The sequence below is a fragment of the Agelaius phoeniceus genome, chromosome 16 (genome assembly GCF_051311805.1).
Source record: "Agelaius phoeniceus isolate bAgePho1 chromosome 16, bAgePho1.hap1, whole genome shotgun sequence".
Lineage (NCBI taxonomy): Eukaryota > Metazoa > Chordata > Aves > Passeriformes > Icteridae > Agelaius > Agelaius phoeniceus.
Genome location: NC_135280.1, coordinates 1294693 through 1311920, shown reverse-complemented (window position 1 = coordinate 1311920; position 17228 = coordinate 1294693). Strand labels below are relative to the sequence as shown.

Genomic DNA, 17228 nt, shown 5'->3' with positions numbered 1-17228 from the left:
ACCACAAGTCTGTAAGCAGAATAGTTGGCACACAAGGAGGAAAATGCAAGAAAAAGGGAGAAGGAGACCAGAATTCCTTCTCCCCTTGGAGAAATGGATAAGTGTTTCTGGTAAGATAAACTGTTAGCTTATTTCTCCATTTCTTTCCAGGAACTGAGCATAGAGTGTGGATTGAGTAACAGGATACGAGCAATCAGTCAAATTTGTGAAGTGGCAAAAACCAAAAAAATTGAAGAGGTGAGTTCCAAAGTGTTCAGTGAGTATTGGAGGGATGGAAATGTAAGCAGCAGCTCTCAAACTATCGTAAGGGACTCCTGTTTCTAGAAAGCTTTTTAGAATGGGTGATCTCTGGCCACTTTGTGCTGTAAAAGGGAATTAGTCTGCCCAACCTTCCAGCTCTGCAGCAGAGGGGATGGAGCTGCTGGACCACCTGGAAGGAGAATGCTGGGCATATTCAGGACAGCTCATGGGAGATGATGTTTAGAGAGGTTTCCTTATCTCCTATGCTTATTAATAAACATCCCCCAATTGGTTTTGAACTCATCTTGTAGCTGGGTGGAGGCTTCTGCACAAATATTCCCACTCGCAGTGAGTGTGGAATGAGGAGCTGCAGTTCCTGGGGCATGGGGCTGGATTTGGGGTCTCCTGGGCTTGGTCTGAGTGTGTGACCAGGTGGATGAGTGTCCCTCAGAGCCGAGAACCCCGCACATGGACGCCCTGGATCCTAGTCCCGAATTGCCATCATTCATTGATTGTGACCTGCTGGCTGGAGCTCCTGGAGGAGCTGAGCTCCCCTGCCTCACGCTTTCGCCGCGGTTTTGTGTTTGTCCTGCCCCCAGCACGCCGTGGAGGCCGTGTGGAAGGTGGTGGCTGACATGCTGCAGCCGGAGCGTCCCGCCGAGGCCAGGCACGCCGTGCTCCACCTGCTCAAGGCCATCGTCCAGGGACAGGTGACAGCAGCCCCACGGGGCAGGGGACACTGACCTAAACGGGGCTTTGTGCAGGGGGAGATGGGAGAAGCACCAGGGAGCTCTTCTCTGCAAAGGTTCATATTTGTAATTTTGGTTGTGTCTCATAAATGAGAAAAGGAAGCGTTTTAGTTTTAAGTTTTGGTTTGACCTCGTAGCAAAGCTTTTCGTACAACTCATAGAAAGCTGTTCTGGTTTGGGGTAACGCTCTTGAGAAGAGGAAATTCTTTGGGTTAAGTTCAGCATAATTCAGCAGATTTTATGTGGTCTTTGCCCAGACCTTCTAGCCCCAGTTTGCAGCTGGTTTTGATGTGTCAGGTATGCAAGGGGTTCTGTGTGAGGCACTTCTAGCCTGGCCAAGTTCAGCACACAAGGAATTCTTCAGATTTCCCAACGTGTTGCACAAACATGGGGCTGAATCAGCCCAAAGTTGTCGTTCTCAGTGTTCTGAGAAAGCAGGGGTCGGTGCTTATGAAGGGAGTAGGCATTGATTCAACAAAAAGCTAATTTAAAGCAGGAAGATTACTGAGGTATACCTTGCTAATGACCAGCCCTTAACCCCTTCCCTTTTTTCGTTTCAAGGGTGAGAGGCTGGGGATCCTCAGAGCCCACTTTTTCAAGGTTATTAAGGATTATCCCTCCAATGAAGACTTGCACGAGCGGCTGGAAGTGTTCAAGGCTCTGACGGAGAACGGGCGCTACATCACCTACTTGGAGGAGGAGCTGGGTGAGCACTGTCCCAGCCCCTCTTCAGTCTGGGGGCAAGAAATCCTGGCAGAGACACCCAGTGATAACAGGAAAAGTAGCGGTGTCATTCCTGAGTAGAAGGTAACGGGGTTTGTTCCCTTTTTTAGCTGATTTTGTGCTACAGTGGATGGATGTTGGGCTGACTTCTGAGTTCCTCCTGGTTCTGGTGAACCTGGTGAAATTCAATAGCTGCTACCTGGAAGACTACGTAGCTGACATGGTCCAGTAAGTTGGGTTTTTTAACTCCTACCTGCTTATTCCTGGCAAATTACAGAGAGAGAAAGTTACAGATCAATACACAGACAACTGGGATATTTTTGTCCCCATCTGGATCTGTTTCTTCCCAGGTGATTTCTGACAAATATTTGATTTCCAGTTCTTGTGGTGTTCAGGTCTGTTTTAGTTTAACTAAATGTGCTTCTCCCATTCCCATTCCGTGGGGTGGGCCTGTTTGCATTGCTCAGTCTCACAAGGGTCTGTGCTGTTGCATTACCTGAGCTGCATTGAAGTCTCCCTTTGACTTTATAAAAGAGATTGCAGAGCTCAGTGTCCCTTGGGCTGTCACCAGCATTGCCCCAGGAAGGGCAGTGAGGAGTTAAATAGCATGGCAATTAACCTGACTGCTCTGGCTCTTTGTAATTTGCCTAAAATCATGTGGAGCAAACAATTCTAATTAAATGTTCTTTCTTAACAGCAAGATCTGCCTCTTGTGCATTCAGACTTCATCATCTATGGACATAGAGGTCAGTGATCTGAGCTTCTTTTAGTACTGCAGAACTCTTTGAAGTTCTTTGTAACTTTTACAAACAAAATCAGATCATCAGACTCTGGGTTTATTCTCATCTTTCAAGAGAGCTGATGGAGTATTGTGTTATTTGTAATCCAATAAATCTCATACACCAGTAATTTATTCCAAAGCAAACAGAGCATTAATTTGATAAATGAATCGACAATGCTTTTTAAAAAGAAAAAACCCCAAAATATCTTCATCCATTTTGACTTCCAGAAGATTTCCTGGGTGTGCCAGGTGAGGATTTGACCTGGTTGATTCACAGGGATGTGTACAACCATTTTGTCTTTCCCTTTCCCAAAGATTTCCTTGCAAGTCCTGGATGCAGTTGTCTGTTACAACTGCCTGCCCTCGGAGAACCTGCCCGTGTTCATCATCACCCTGTGCCGCACCATCAACGTGAAGGAGCTCTGTGAGCCCTGCTGGAAGGTCAGAAACCCCGCTTGCTTTCATAAATTCACCCCTGGATGGAGTGTCAGACTTACCTGGGCACATCTGCCACCACTTTCAGCTTGGTTTTAAGAGTAATTAAAATTAAAATGTGTTGAAGTACCGAGGGATCGGCTTCTCATTAGCGCAGCTCATGTCATGCCCATGGGATTCTGCCCTGGTTTCAGCTGCTGTGGCAGCTCCTGTCCTGCCCTGGGAAAGGCAGGACACATTTCCTCAGAAGCATGGCCATTGAAATGCATGTTTAGGTACTGAGTGTTTAACAGCTGGGCATTGAGGTGTTCTCTCTGCATTTCAGCTCATGCGCAACCTGCTGGGCACTCACCTGGGCCACAGTGCCATCTACAACATGTGCAGGATCATGGAGGACAGGTAAGGGAGAGCATCCAGCCACTCCAAGGAGCTCTCTAAGGGCCCAGTGAGACAAATGGGGAGTCACCAACCTCAGCAGGACAAGCTGAAGGTTCTGGTGCCTAGAAATAATTTCCCTTTCTAGTTATGCTGCTGACATGCTCATTTAGGGCATTTCTGAATTTAATTTCCCTCTGTTTAAAGTTGTGGTGAATGATTTGCTGCTTTTCATGTTTGTCCATTGCTGTGCAAGGCCCTGATGTGTAACAGCTGGGAATTCCTGTTGGGACAGTGCATATTCCTATTGACTTTGTATGCTGCAATAATTGTGGCATGGTCTGACTCTTCCCTCCCCCCTGTCCTCAGATCCTACATGGCAGATGCAGCCCTGCTGAGAGGAGCTGTGTTCTTTGTTGGGATGGCTCTGTGGGGGGCTCATCGCCTCAATTCCCTCAGGAACTCCCCCACTTCAGTGCTGCCTTCATTCCTCAAGGTAGGCTGGGATGCTGGGCAACTTTTTAATTACTTGGACAAATTTAAACCAAAAGCGTGGCCCCCTACACCGAGGAGATCTTTGTGGGCCTGGAGGATGAGAGGGAGAAACTGGGTGTGGGGTGAAGCAGGGAGAAACAGTAAAACAAGAGGATTTGTGTCTGTAGCTGAGGCCTCCTCCTTGCACATCTTTGGCCAGAAAAGCAAAGTCTGAGTCCTTTCTAGCAAATACCTACATTGTGGGTACTTTACCTTAAAAAATAAAATACAAAGCAACAACTTTCACTCTTCCCAGTGGGTGGTACAAAAAGCGAGCGAGGGTGTCTCCAGGGGCAGCCTCAGAGCACTCAAAATTTCCTCATCTGAGTGCCTCAAGCAGGAATTACTGGCTTTAATCCCCTTGTCTGCCTGTAGGATGGGGCTGTGTCTGCCATCTGAGGCCCAGCTGCTCTGAGGAGAGCAGAACTGCTTTGAGAAAGCGGTTCTGTGCTGTGTGCTCTGTGTGCAGAGACCCAAATGGATTTATCTCAGGCCTCCAGGCTGATTCCCTGATTAATAAGGCTTGTTGCATTGGGGTGCAGAGGGTTTGAGGGCTCTGCTCCCCACCTGCTCACCGCCTGAAGGGCTTTGGTTGCAGGCCATGACCTGTCCCAACGCGGTCGTGTCCTACGAGATCGTCCTGTCCATCACGCGCCTGATCAAGAAATACGGCAAGGGGCTGCAGGCTGTCACCTGGGACATCCTCCTGGACATCATGGACAGGCTGCTGCAGCAGCTGCAGGTGCGCTTTCAGGCCCAAGGCTTTGCCGTAAATCCTCCTGCAAAGTGATCTGTGTGTGCACTGGGGAGAAGGGAGCTGAGAAAGGCTTAGCTCAGTTCTCGCCGCTGTGAGGAGAGAGTTTTCTCTGAGTTTTCTGTTTGTATTTAAAATTAGCACTTTTTGGCAAGGTGGAACTCTTGCAGGAGCGGTTTTGTCTCTTTTCAGGTTCTGGAGAGCCAAGAGCTGAAGTCCATTGTACATGATCTTTTGACCACAGTAGAAGAGCTCTGTGACCAGAATGATTTTCATGGCTCTGAAGAGAGATTTTTTGAGCTGGTGGAAAGATGTGCTGATCAGAGACCAGTAAGGCTTTATTATTGTCCTCCTTTTGGGTTTGTTCCGTTACAGATGATATTTGAGAGTCCTAAAATAGGAAATGGTCAGAAAACCCCAGCAAGGACTTCCATGAGCCTTATTCCCATGGAGGGGGTTGGGGAAATGGATTTATTATGTTTGCTTATGCACTAAAAACATTTCTTGGTCCTTCCATGAAGGAATCTTCTGTGTTAAACCTGATAACATACAGAGCTCAGTCCATCCACCCTGCCAAAGATGGCTGGATCCACAACCTGCAGCTCCTAATGGAGAGATTCTTCAGGTAGGAAATCATAACTTTGGGAACTTCTTACTTTTAAGAAGCGCTTTCAAGTGTTTCTTGCCTCCTTGTCATGCTAGATAATTTTGTTTTCTGAAGTTCTAACGTTCTGAAGTTCTGAGTCAGTAAGTGGCTGCTGAGAAGTGTGGTAGTCCCAGGGCAGAGCACATGAAAGGACTTATTTAACAGAAGAAAATCTTTCCACTGAGTTCTTTATGCTGCTTTTTTCTCCTTCTCTTTCATTCCATTCAATACTATTCCAATTAGCTTGGGCAGTTGTGTTCCACTCCAGAGCACTTTGTAGTTCTGACACCAAACAAGATTTTCCTGTTAAGCATTAGGATTGCATATGGTTATCCAGTATTCCAGTTATCTGGTTTTGAATTGGTGCTCCCTAAGGGATTCTGTGCTCTGAAACATCAACACAGAGCAATAACAAACTTCTGTCTCCTCTGTGAAATGCTGCCAAAGAGCAGCTCTTCCTCAGTGCCATGTGTTTGCTTTTAAATTTGCTCACCAGAGCACTTGTTCTTCTTACATGTGCTTCCTAGTTTGGATTGGAAATGGGAAAGTGCAATTACAGGTCTGCAGGAGTAGTAAAAGCTAAACTGGGATTTGAATTTCCAATTGTTCTTGAATCTGATTTCAGGTGGAGAGACATTAACTCAGGGCTCAGCTGATCTCTCACAGTTACTGTCCCAACTCTGAAAAAGTTTCTTATTTTCCTTTAGTTGTACTTTTCCCCATTCCCTAAATATCAACAACTCTTCTTTTACTCATTTTGGATTTGCTTTTCCTGTTTCAGGAACGAGAGCCGTAGTGCTGTCAGGATTAAGGTTCTGGACGTGCTGTCCTTTGTGCTGAGCATCAACAGACAGTTCTATGAGGTGGGTGTTTGCCTGGGCCCCAGGTGGGGTCTCAGGTGGGTGGGAAAGCCTTTGGTGGGGCCCATTGTCCTGGGGGTTTCAGGTGCCCTCTGCCCATGGGGAAGGCACAGCCCTGGGCTCTAAATCTCACCCACACAGAGCTGTTTCTTTGGGGGGCTTGTGGGGGGATTTGCCATTGCTTGTCCTTAGCTGGATACAGGAATGGGCAATTTGCAGTGGGAGCTGCAGGGTTCTGAGGACAAACCTGGTTGTGTCTTGGCTTCCCTGTTTTAAGGCTGTTAAATCCGCGTCTGTGTTGTTTTGCAAGGATTGACAGTTGATGTGAGAGGTGCAAAGCTGATTTAAAAGCTTTGTAAAAGGATGGGGACTGGACATCTTGAGCAGTGACTGGTCTTGGTGCTTGCAGTTTAATTGCTGTCCAAGATGGAAACTCTGTGAGAGAGAAGTTGGGGATATCCATGGATATCTTGATCTCCTCATGAGGTGCCCAACGTGTCAGAGGGCAGGAAGGGGCACAAATGCTCCTTGGCTTCATTCAAGATTTGTGAAAACATGAAGCTCTTGGTGTTTCTTCTCCCTCTCAAAAAACCAAGGCCTAGAAATCCCTGTCTGTTTGAGCCTGGGCTGTCAAATCATAGGACAGACAAAACCCAAAGCACTGAAAAGTTCAATAAAAGTCACAAATATCTGGAGGGCTGGCAGACAGAAATACCTGTTGGATGGAAGAGGAGGTGAAGGAATGAAAGGAGGAACAAGGCTGGTACCAGAATAGCTGAGTTCTTTTGTTTGCAATTCTTTCCCTGACGTGCTGAACATCTGACAGCTTAGGAGGGTGTGTCCTCTTGCAGGAAGAGCTGATAAACCTGGTGGTGATCTCCCAGCTGGCTCACATCCCAGAGGACAAAGACCATCAGGTCCGAAAATTGGCCACGCAGCTGCTGGTGGACCTGGCTGAAGGCTGCAACACTCACCACTTCAACAGCCTGCTGGATATCATTGAGAAGGTGAATTGAACCTCCAGGGCTGGCAGCTGTCCCAGCAGGGGTGACTTCTTGGGGCTTTGAGGCTTCCAGCATGGCAATAGAGAAAGGATGTGCTGCAGGTTTAAACCATGTGTGGCTTTTCTCTCTCAAAGGTGGCTGCACATTCTCTGTCATCTCCTTCTGAGCTGGAAGAGAGGGACTTGCTGTCATATTCAGCTTCTCTGGAGGATGTCAAGACAGCAGTTCTTGGGCTCCTGATAATTCTTCAGGTAAATTCTGCAGAGCATTAAACATAGATTGTTCACAATACCCTTCTGCTGGCCTTGGCTTCTTAGGTAATGCTTCTCCCACTACTAAATATTCTGACTTTTAACTATTTAATATTTTAAGTCTTGTTTTGGTCAGTCCTTTGATTTTGAGCACTGTGGGACTGTTTGCTAAGTGTTGTATTTTCTTAACTCCCTCTGTACAACCCAGATGAGCACATTTTCCTGTGTGGGGGGGAGGATGTGGCCATAAATTAGCAGAAAGGAGGAGCTGATAAACTTGAATAGATTGAATAGATCTGTGGTGTTTGGGCAGCATGTCCTGGGCTGTGCTGAAGAGCAGGCTGTTCTCTGGAGCAGCTCTGGATCTTTGCAGAGCTTCCTTCCAGAGCCACCTGGTCATGTTACAGTGAGGATGAAGTTTTTGCTGCGGTTCTGCTGGCAGTGCAGCCCCAGGTGTGTGACAGAGCCCTGGGGCTGTGTTTCTGTGTTTCTGTGCCTGCAGACCAAGCTGTACAGTTTGCCCTCCAGCCACGCCACGCGCGTGTACGAGATGCTGATCCAGCACGTGCAGCGCCACTACAAGTTCTGCTACAGCCTGCCCGTGGCCAGCAGCATCAGGCTGCAGGTAGGAGCAGCCCCTGTGCTCCCAGAGCTCCACAACCCTCTGGGCTTCCTGGGCAAAGGTGGGGACTGGGTGCTCTGGAGCTTGCAAGAAGTAGAATTAATGTTCCTTGTCTCACACGGGTGTGTAAATGCAGTGCGATGCCAGCAGCGGTACCTCCTGCAGAACAAGCCATGGCATCTCTTAAAAGTCCTCCTGCACCTGGAAAAATACCATCTTGGGGTGGGAGAGTATTGCAGTGGCTGGGGGACTGAGTGACTCCAGTGTGTTCCCTGTTGCAGGTGTTTGATTTCCTGCTGATGCTCCGAGCTGACTCCCTGCACCGCCTGGGCCTTGCCAACAAGGATGGAGCAGTGAGGTTCAGCCCCTACTGCCTCTGTGATTTTGTGTAGGTTTCTCGTTGTGTTAAACAAAAGAATCACAGAGTGGTTTGGGTTGGAAGGGGTCCTAGAGCTCATCCAGTGCCTGCCATGGGCAGGGCCACCTTTCACTGTCCCAGGCTGCTCCAAGCCATGCCTAACCTGGCCTTGGACACTTCTCAATTTATTTTTTATTTTTAAAAAGCTGTTTTCCAAACTAAATTGTTTTTTCAAACTAAATTGTGTGCTGAGCTTAATGTTCCATCACTATTAATCTGCAGTTTTTCTAAATCTTCCAAATCCTAGACCAGGATTCTCTGTAGTTACAGCCTAGGATTGTCTGAACCAGTAAGGCATTGGTGAACTGTTCTTACAAATCACTTACCTGCAGAGCTCTCAATCTCAGACATGAAATGTAAGTTCCTGCTCACAAAGCTTCCCCCAAAAATGTGCAATTTTTTGCCTCAAACCAGTTGCACACTGAATTTGATTCAATGGTTTGTACAAATCTGACTAGTTTTAATTTTATAGCTTGTCTAAACACACCCCAAAAGATATATTTTCTAAATTAGATAGAAAAATCCTTCATTGATCAAATTGATGCAGTGTGTCTGCTGGGCAATCCTGTGCTTTTTAAAATTGAAAATGCAGATTATATTGTTCAGTCTTCAGCCTGCTTCCCAAACAGGGTGGTGCTGCAGGTCACATGAATAAGCTGTGAAAATGACATGTATTTTTCTCCCTTTCTGTGTTGCAGAGAGGCAGAGAAAAGGACTTCTGAGAAAAAGCCCCCTGGCACCCTGTCCCCACCTTCAGGCAGCCCCAGTGTGCCTTCCCAGGGTGCCACGGTCCGGGTGGGACACCTGCCCTACTCCATGGTCTTTGGGGTCCTCCTGCAGTGTTTGAAGCAGGTATGTCCCCTCCTGGCATCCTTCTGTCCCCTCCTGGCATCCTTCTGTCCGCTCCTGGCATCCTTCTGTCCCCTCCTGGCATCCGTCTGTCCCCTCCTGGCATCCTTCTGTCCCCTCCTGGCACCAGCTGCCTGTCAAATCCCTGCCCAGAGTTCTTAAATAAATCCTGAAAAGCAATTTCTGCTCCTCCTGCTCAAAATGTGGGTGTGATTGTGCAGCCTCACAGCCACCAGTGGGAGCAGCAGTCCAGCTCTTCAGGAAATGAGCGCGGCTTTCCCTGCACTGCTTCAGAGCAGGCAAGGGCAAAAGCTGTGCTTGTGAAACAAGACCCAAGAGGCCATCCTGCTTCTGAAAGGGCATTTGGAATTAAAAGCTCTCCCACTGCGAGTCTGTGAGGTGTTTTGAGAATTTGTGAATGTTTCATCAGCAGTAAACTGTAAATAGGAATTGTTCCTGAGGGTGGCATTGGACACAGTTCTGTGCTGAGGGCTTGGCTTGCTCTGGGAGTTAATTGGTGCTGGTGCTTAGGAGAGTTGGATTCTGGCTGTCAGATCTCAATATAATTTCTCTTCCAGTTTGTGGTGCCAATATTGCACCTAGAGCTGGGTGACAGACAGGGAGAAACTTGTGACTTCTTTTTCTGTATCAACCACAACAAGACCTACATCTGCCTAGGAAATGACACATTGTCTGCAATTTGATTGATCTTCCAAACTCAAGTGAAATCATGCAAAAATTTTCAACCTTAACATTTTCTGTCTTTGCAGGAGACAGACTGGAAGGTGCTGAAGTTGGTTCTCAACAAATTACCCGAGTCCCTCCGCTATAAAGTGCTATTTTTAACTTCTCCTTGCAACATAGACCAGCTGGCCTCTGCACTGAGCTACATGGTAATGCCACTGAAGCACAGTCCCCAGCTCCTTGGCTTGCTTGGGAATTGCTTGGAGGGGATTTTTGAGTGGTTTTTTTTTTTTTTGTCTTCAGACTAATATTTTAAAGATTAGCAGGCTGGTTGTCAATTCTCACTCATCCTCTCTTTTGTGAGGGCTGTTCTAGGTACAGAATAGGTAATAACTGTTTGTTTTAATGCATGTATATGGATATATGTATATACAGGTCTTGGGGAGCTGTGGGCAGTGCCTTTCAGAGGGTGTTTTAGTGAGAGGTGCCCTGACTGGCTGTGTGATTCAGCTCACAGACAAGAAGACCACGGACAGGCTCCACGGGACCCCCGAAGGCTTTTCCCGCACGGATCTGCACCTGGCTGTGGTCCCCGTGCTGACAGCGCTGATATCTTACCACAACTACCTGGACAAAGCCAAGCAGGTGTGGGGAGATGGGAGGCTGCAGGGAGGGCAGAGCCTGTACAGCATGGTTTAGCCTGGGAGCTGGTTAGGAGACAGGAGTGCAAGGTAACGCTGCCCTTTGCTGTGGGTGAGAAAATACTTTGGTGACTCCATGTAGGATTAACTGTGGGTTCACTCCTCACCTTTCCCCCCACATAGGTCACTGAGTGATTCTACCCTCTTATAAACACAAAATTTCTGTTAAATCAGGAACTTTAAGTCTCAACTACCTACTTGATTTGAGTTCCCTGATAAGAGTTTGGCCTGGGGTATCTGCAGCATTATTGAAAGCTCAGTGTTAGCACTCAGCTGTGTCAGCCAGCCTTGCAGCAGGGGTACCTTGCAGCAGGGGTACCTTGCAGGGTGTTCTGGGGTGCTGCCAGGAGCCAGGGGGTGGTGTCAGGGTCTTCTTTGGTGTGCTGAGTGTTTCCCTGCTCTCCAGCGAGAGATTGTGTACTGCCTGGAGCACGGGCTCATCTACCGCTGTGCCAACCAGTGCGTGGTGGCACTGTCAGTCTGCAGCGTGGAGATGCCAGACATCATCATCAAGGCACTGCCCGTCCTCATTGTCAAACTCACCCACATTTCTGCCACGGCCAACATGGCAATCCCTCTGCTGGAATTTCTGTCAAGTAAGTCGTGATGTTCTTCTTTTCAGTTTCTGTAGTTGTGGGTTTTGTGTGGAATGGGGGGGTTTGATGGTGTTGGTCATATGGAATGCACTGTGATGCCCTTGCTCAGGTTATATATGTTGAATCACCTCATTTGTTACAAGTTTTCTGTATGAAGCTCTTGCTCTGAAGAAAGAAACACACTCTGTGTTGTGCAGCCATATGGAAATACGAGCTGCTTTCTTCTTGCATGACATGATTTAACTTCCACGTCACTAATCATTCAGAAAAAAACCAAAAATCTAGAAATTAAACTGAGTTAGGATGTTGAAGGGTTGTGTTGAAGGGGTGTGTTGAGGGCTCACCTGTGCTGGTTTTGCTGTTGGACTCTTGCAGCTCTGGCCAGGCTGCCTCACCTGTACCGGAACTTCGCGGCAGAGCAGTACGCCAGCGTCTTCGCCATCTCCCTGCCCTACACCAACCCCTCCAAGTAAGGCCACAGCAATGTGCTTCTCTCATCTGTGGAACTGAGAGCTTGGAAAGCCTGTACTTGTAGGTTTTGGCTCAAGGTTATCCATAGGCTGTTGCTCATTTTGGTGTCACCAGGCTTTTCCTGAAGAAGGGGTATTTCTGCCCTGTGAGGGTGGGCAGGCCCTGGCACAGGGTGCCCAGAGAAGCTGTGGCTGCCCCTGGATCCCTGGAAGTGTCCAAGGCCAGGCTGGACAGGGCTTGGAGCAATCTGGGATAGTGGAAGGTGGAACTGGATAAAGTCCAAGATCCCTTCCCACCCAAACCATTCTGTAATTCAATGATACAATTCTAGGATATCATCACCTCGGACAAAAACCTGTTTTTCTTGAACAGAATTTTTGAGTTGTTTTTTTTTTCCTTTACACTTTGAGTAGGTGAAGGAGCAGCTCAGTGTGCCGGGCTGAGCAGTGCACACTGAGCTGTGGGTGTCTCTGCTGTGCAGGTTTAACCAGTACATCGTTTGCCTGGCCCACCATGTGATCGCCATGTGGTTCATCCGCTGCCGCCTGCCCTTCCGCAAGGACTTTGTCCCCTACATCACCAAGGTAATGGCACTGCCCAGCCCAGCAGCACTCAGGAGACCCGGCTGATCCAAACTGAGCTGACATCTTGGAAGGTTCTGTTTGAAGCCAGCAGAATTCTGGTTTTCCTGTCAGCATCTCTGTGAGCTCTCGTGCTTTGAGTTGCAGATTTTGAGATGCGGACTTTGAGATGCAGATTTTGAGATGCAGATTTTGAGATGCAGATTTTGAGTTGCAGATTTTGGGATGCAGATTTAGAGTTGCGGATTTAGAGTTGCGGATTTAGAGTTGCGGATTTAGAGTTGCGGATTTAGAGTTGCGGATTTAGAGTTGCGGATTTAGAGTTGTGGATTTTGAGCTGCGGATTTTGAGCTGCAGATTTTGAGCTGCAGATTTTGAGCTGCAGATTTTGAATTGCACATTCTGAGCTGCGGATTTTGAGCTGCAGATTTTGAGCTGCAGATTTTGAGCTGCAGATTTTGAGCTGCAGACTTTGAGCTGCAGATTTTGAGATGCAGACTTTGAGCTGCAGATTTTGAGATGCAGATTTTGAGTTGCAGATTTTGAGCTGCAGATTTTGAGTTGCAGATTTTGAGCTGCGCGTTGTTCACGTTGTCTCCTCTTTCCCCGCCACAGGGCCTGCGCTCCAACGTGCTCCTGTCCTTTGATGACACCCCAGAGAAGGACAGCTTCAGGGCTCGCAGCACCAGCCTCAATGAGAGGCCAAAGAGGTAAATTCTCTTGGCCCCCAGCAGGGTTTGGTGTCCCTGCTCTGGTGCTCACGCCCTGCCCTGCGTGTCCCTGGATACCGATCCCCATCTGGCAGTGCAGTAAGCAAGCAAAGTAAACCTCTTTAGGTCAAAGACAAACGAGGTTGGTGAGAGGCTGGGATCCAGCCAGGCTGGCAGCCTGGTGGGGCAGCTGAGGCAGCACTGCCTGTCCTGCAGGCCTGGGCAGCCTTTTTGGTGCTCCCTTCTGAAAATCAACGCTTGTGTCAGGTTGGGGCGTGTCAGTGCAGTGTTACCAGAGATGAGAGAAGAGGGTGATACCAGAGATAACAGAACCCCGTGTTCATGTGGATTGTGTGAACTCCTTTTGATGATTGATCTGTAACGAGTCATTTTCAGATGATTGCCAGAGAAATGGTTGTGATCAACGACCTGGATAAATTATAGAACCAGTACTGTGTTTTTCCATGGTGTTCCCAGCCAGGTCAGTGCACTGGCTGGCAGACAGCTGCTTTCTGTCTGTCTGGATGTCCCAATCCCTTTTTTATTTTTTGAATTTTGAAGCCATCATGACAGTTTTAAGCAAAGCCTTCAGAAGTCAGAGCCTTTCTTGCCAGCAGTCATTCAAAGTAACATTTGCCAGGAGAGTAAGATATTCCTTGGAAGGCGTTCAGGGTTTCTCCAATGTCCTTTTACCTTCAGGGATTACCTAAATTGGTTCACTTAACTTGCTTCAGTGTTGTGAGCAGTGAGCACATGGTGGCATCTGAGCCCTGGGGAAAGTGCCTCTACTTCACCTGCAAGGCTGCAGCAGAGTCTTGCAATGCAGAAACACCATCCCTGCCCTGCTGCTGCAGCTGTGAGCCTTGTGTTGTGTTTCATCTCTCCCATCTCCTCCTCTTTCATCCAGAAACTTGGAAGAGAAGGCTTTTGACACTCATCTCTCCAGTTAGAATTCCAACTAATCTTTTTTTTTTTTTTCTTTCCCCCTAAAAAACCCTGTTAAATTCTACCAGGTTGGAATACTACTGTCTCTAAAGGCTTTTGCTGGATCACTTTCCACAGAGATCTCTGCTGAGGACTGTGGCTGTACTCAGGCAGTGCCCAAAGCACTGCAATAGCAGGATGCCACTGCCTCTGGGCCTGGCTGAGCATGGATTCTGGCCAGGGCACAGAGGAAAGGCCTGGAGCAGATTCCAGTTTCCTTCCTGAGACGTTTCTGGGCCTGGTTTTCAGTCCTGAAGCCCAAAGAATGTTTCCCTGCCATAGCTGAGGTGCTGGGTGTTCCAAGGGATAACGATCCCAGCAGCTCCTAGGGCTGCTGGGGGTCCTGGTGTTGATGTAGGGGATGGTCCCTGAGCATGAGCCTGTGCTCTCTGCAGCAGTTGTGGCCAAAAGTGATCTGGGAGAGGTTGCTGGGAGAAGGACAAAGAAATTCTGATCCCTCCAGGTGGCAATCTGAGATGTAAGAGCTCACAGAGATGAGGATGGCAGACAAATTGTGTTTGGAAAGAGCCAGAAGGGGTAAATTAGTGCCTGCATTTTATCCCTGGGGATGGGAGCTGCTGGACCAACTGTTCTGCCCAAATTAGCCCCGAGCCTGGCAGCCTGGTGTGCATCTCAGTGACTAATTAAAGTGCCTCTTGGATCTTAATTGCTGTCATCTCCCACGTGTTCCTGGTACTTGCTGGTGTGCACAGTAATTTCCTTTCTGTGCCAGCCCAGAGCCCAGGGGGTTCCCTGGAGCCTGGGCTGAGGCAGCTGGGGCGGCACAGGAGCATCCCCAGGGGCGTTTGTTGGCCCTGCAGTGTGGCAGGGTCTGGAGCAGGGGGTCAGGGTCCCCAGGGCCTCGAGGTGGGCTAAGGGACACCTCTGAGAGGCCCTGGGTGTGCTGTGACTTGGGGGAAAGCTCAGCTTTGAGCCAGGCTCAGTGAGGACAGAGATGGGTGTCATGGTCCCTGTCTCTTATTAAAAACTGCTGCAACCTAGTCCAGGTAAAGCATTTTAGGATCTGTGGAGGCCCTCAGGTGTTGAGCCATGGTGAGTTGGGACAACACAAGAGGGGGTTGAAGTGCACAAATCTCCTCAGCCTTGAGGAATTTGTGCCAGGGAGCCCTCAGGTGCCCTTGCCTTTGCTGAACAGCCCAGTATTCCAACTCTCATTTCAACCAGTTTTTTTCTTTTAACTTGTACTAATTTCATTTGTTTTGTAGCACATTTAAAATCTTGTTTTCAAAATGTGGTTTGTCTTTTTAAAGCTTTCAGCTCTGCTTGTTTGTATGTTTTAATTTTTGTTTCCCTTTTTTTTTTTTTTTTTGGCATTTGTTTTATTTTCCATCACCCTCCGGGATCCCCCAATATTGACCCTGTGACTGTGACCTTTCAACCTACATCCCTACAATGGTTTCCTCCCTTCTGTGACCTCTTTTGGGGCTTGGTGCTTCTCCACATAGTAGTTTAAGACTAGCCAAAAATGCAAAGCAAGGCTTGAATAACTCTCCTCCAGTGAAAGAGCTGAAAGAACCCTCTGCAGTTGATGCCTTCCGATCCCGCAGCATCAGTGTGTCTGAACATGTGGTCCGCAGGTAGAGGCACTTTGGATGGGGACAATCCAAGAGCAGCTGGGCCCTTGGAGGTTTTGCTGCAAGGGTGGGTGGAGGCAGGGTGGATTTGCATGTGGGATGCTTGCATGACTTGATTATCCCATCAAAAACCAGCCTCAGGCACGGGCGAGGGTTTTGGGAAAGCATCCCGAGGCTTCCCAAGGCCACGTCACACCCTGGGTGTCTGTGCTCACCTTGCCACGTTCTCTGGTGCTTTGGCAATCAAGGATTCTATTTTCAAAGTAAAGGTAGTGAAGGGGGAAAAAAAACCCAAACAAACCCACACACAGAAAAAGGAAAAAGGTTGCATTCTGCACAAGTGAGAATCCTGGGTACAGCTCACTAAAACTTGAGCCTCTCAAGCAGGGGTTTGATTCAGGAGAGGCTTTGGAAGCTCTGCAAAGTCATGGAGAGCCCTCCTTCCAGTCTAGTTCTGGCCTCAGTTTAGGATTTGTTCTTCTGAAGGAGCTGGTGAAGTGTCCTGGTCTCAAGAATGATGCCATGAAAAACCTGGATTTGTCTTTCCAGAGAGCAGTGAGGGTTGTGCTCAGCCCATATGAATTGTTGCTTTCACAACTAAGGAAAACAAGATTTGATTTCAGAGATTGATTTGATTGACTGACAGGTTTTGATGGCAAGCATTGATCTGCTCCAATGAAAGAAGTGAAATAATTGATACCAGTTTTTAAACCATATTTCTAGATCACTTCCCTTTAGTGTTAAACTGCTGAACCTGAAGATTTGTGCCTTAACCTGTAAGATTGCTGTCAGTGGAACTTGATTTGGGTTTTTTTTTTTTAATTTTTGGCTCTATGTGGTGTCTGGGGGAGAGAGGCTGAAGTGACTGAATTGCAATTATAGTTCTGACACTTCATGTTATGGGAGAAATCCTTCCCTGGCAGGGTGGGCAGGCCCTGGCACAGGTGCCCAGAGCAGCTGGGGCTGCCCCTGGATCCCTGGCAGTGCCCAAGGCCAGGCTGGAGCAGCCTGGGACAGTGGAGGTGTCCCTGCCATGGCAGAGGTGGCACTGGATGGGCTTTGAGGTCCCTTTGAACCCAAACCCTTCCAGGATTCTCTGATTTCCCCATTAATCATGAGGCAATTTTCTTCTCTTGCTTTGATATGTAAAGGGTAGCAACGAAAAGTTCAGATAATTGCCCTTAATGAAGCCAAAGAAGTTGTTGCCACATGATAACAATTTTGGCTGTGCCTCAGCTTAGTTTGTATTACAATGACATAAGGAATTGTCTTTATAGAATATTGCAGTCCAGCCCTAAAACAGAAATGCTTTTAAACTGCTTGGCTGATTTGGCTGATTTGAAGGCAGACCTTCTCTCTCTTCTTGTGCCAATTTCCTGTTCAGAGTGCAATGTTTTTTCCTATTTCAAGTTAAATTAGGTTTTACGTAGCTATTGAATTTGGAGGGGAAAAAACCAATATACGGAAGAGATGCAACAGAGAAAACAGCAAACCACAGGATTGGAAAGTGAGGTGTGGAGTGCCCCAGTTTCTGGCTCATGGGCAACCTGCTGCCTGGGAAGCTGGTGCTGGTCATGGGATGCTTGCCCTCAGCATAGATTAGGAGCTCAAAGCTGCCACTCTCTCCTTGCTTGGTGCACTTGCCCATGGGCCACCAACGTCAGA

General features: G+C 48.0%; 1 protein-coding gene across 6 annotated transcripts in view; it reads left to right on the top strand.

The window, feature by feature from the left end:
• Positions 1-17228, top strand: part of TSC2 (TSC complex subunit 2) — a 33818-nt gene that overhangs the window by 2242 nt on the left and 14348 nt on the right. For 2 of the 6 annotated variants that reach the window (XM_077186674.1, XM_077186672.1), the window contains exons 3-26: positions 151-237; positions 840-950; positions 1551-1695; positions 1823-1940; positions 2410-2458; positions 2809-2934; positions 3254-3327; positions 3673-3799; positions 4436-4579; positions 4784-4921; positions 5113-5216; positions 6019-6100; positions 6949-7104; positions 7236-7352; positions 7855-7977; positions 8256-8362; positions 9091-9244; positions 10012-10134; positions 10436-10570; positions 11033-11222; positions 11598-11691; positions 12175-12277; positions 12890-12984; positions 15438-15566. In XM_077186674.1, coding sequence (XP_077042789.1) covers positions 151-237; positions 840-950; positions 1551-1695; positions 1823-1940; positions 2410-2458; positions 2809-2934; positions 3254-3327; positions 3673-3799; positions 4436-4579; positions 4784-4921; positions 5113-5216; positions 6019-6100; positions 6949-7104; positions 7236-7352; positions 7855-7977; positions 8256-8362; positions 9091-9244; positions 10012-10134; positions 10436-10570; positions 11033-11222; positions 11598-11691; positions 12175-12277; positions 12890-12984; positions 15438-15566 — 2831 coding nt within the window. Of the gene's footprint in view, positions 1-150; positions 238-839; positions 951-1550; positions 1696-1822; positions 1941-2409; positions 2459-2808; positions 2935-3253; positions 3328-3672; positions 3800-4435; positions 4580-4783; positions 4922-5112; positions 5217-6018; positions 6101-6948; positions 7105-7235; positions 7353-7854; positions 7978-8255; positions 8363-9090; positions 9245-10011; positions 10135-10435; positions 10571-11032; positions 11223-11597; positions 11692-12174; positions 12278-12889; positions 12985-15434; positions 15567-17228 lie in introns of all 6 variants that reach the window. The other 4 variants (XM_077186673.1, XM_054643286.2, XM_077186676.1 and 1 more) reach the window with 2 other exon arrangements.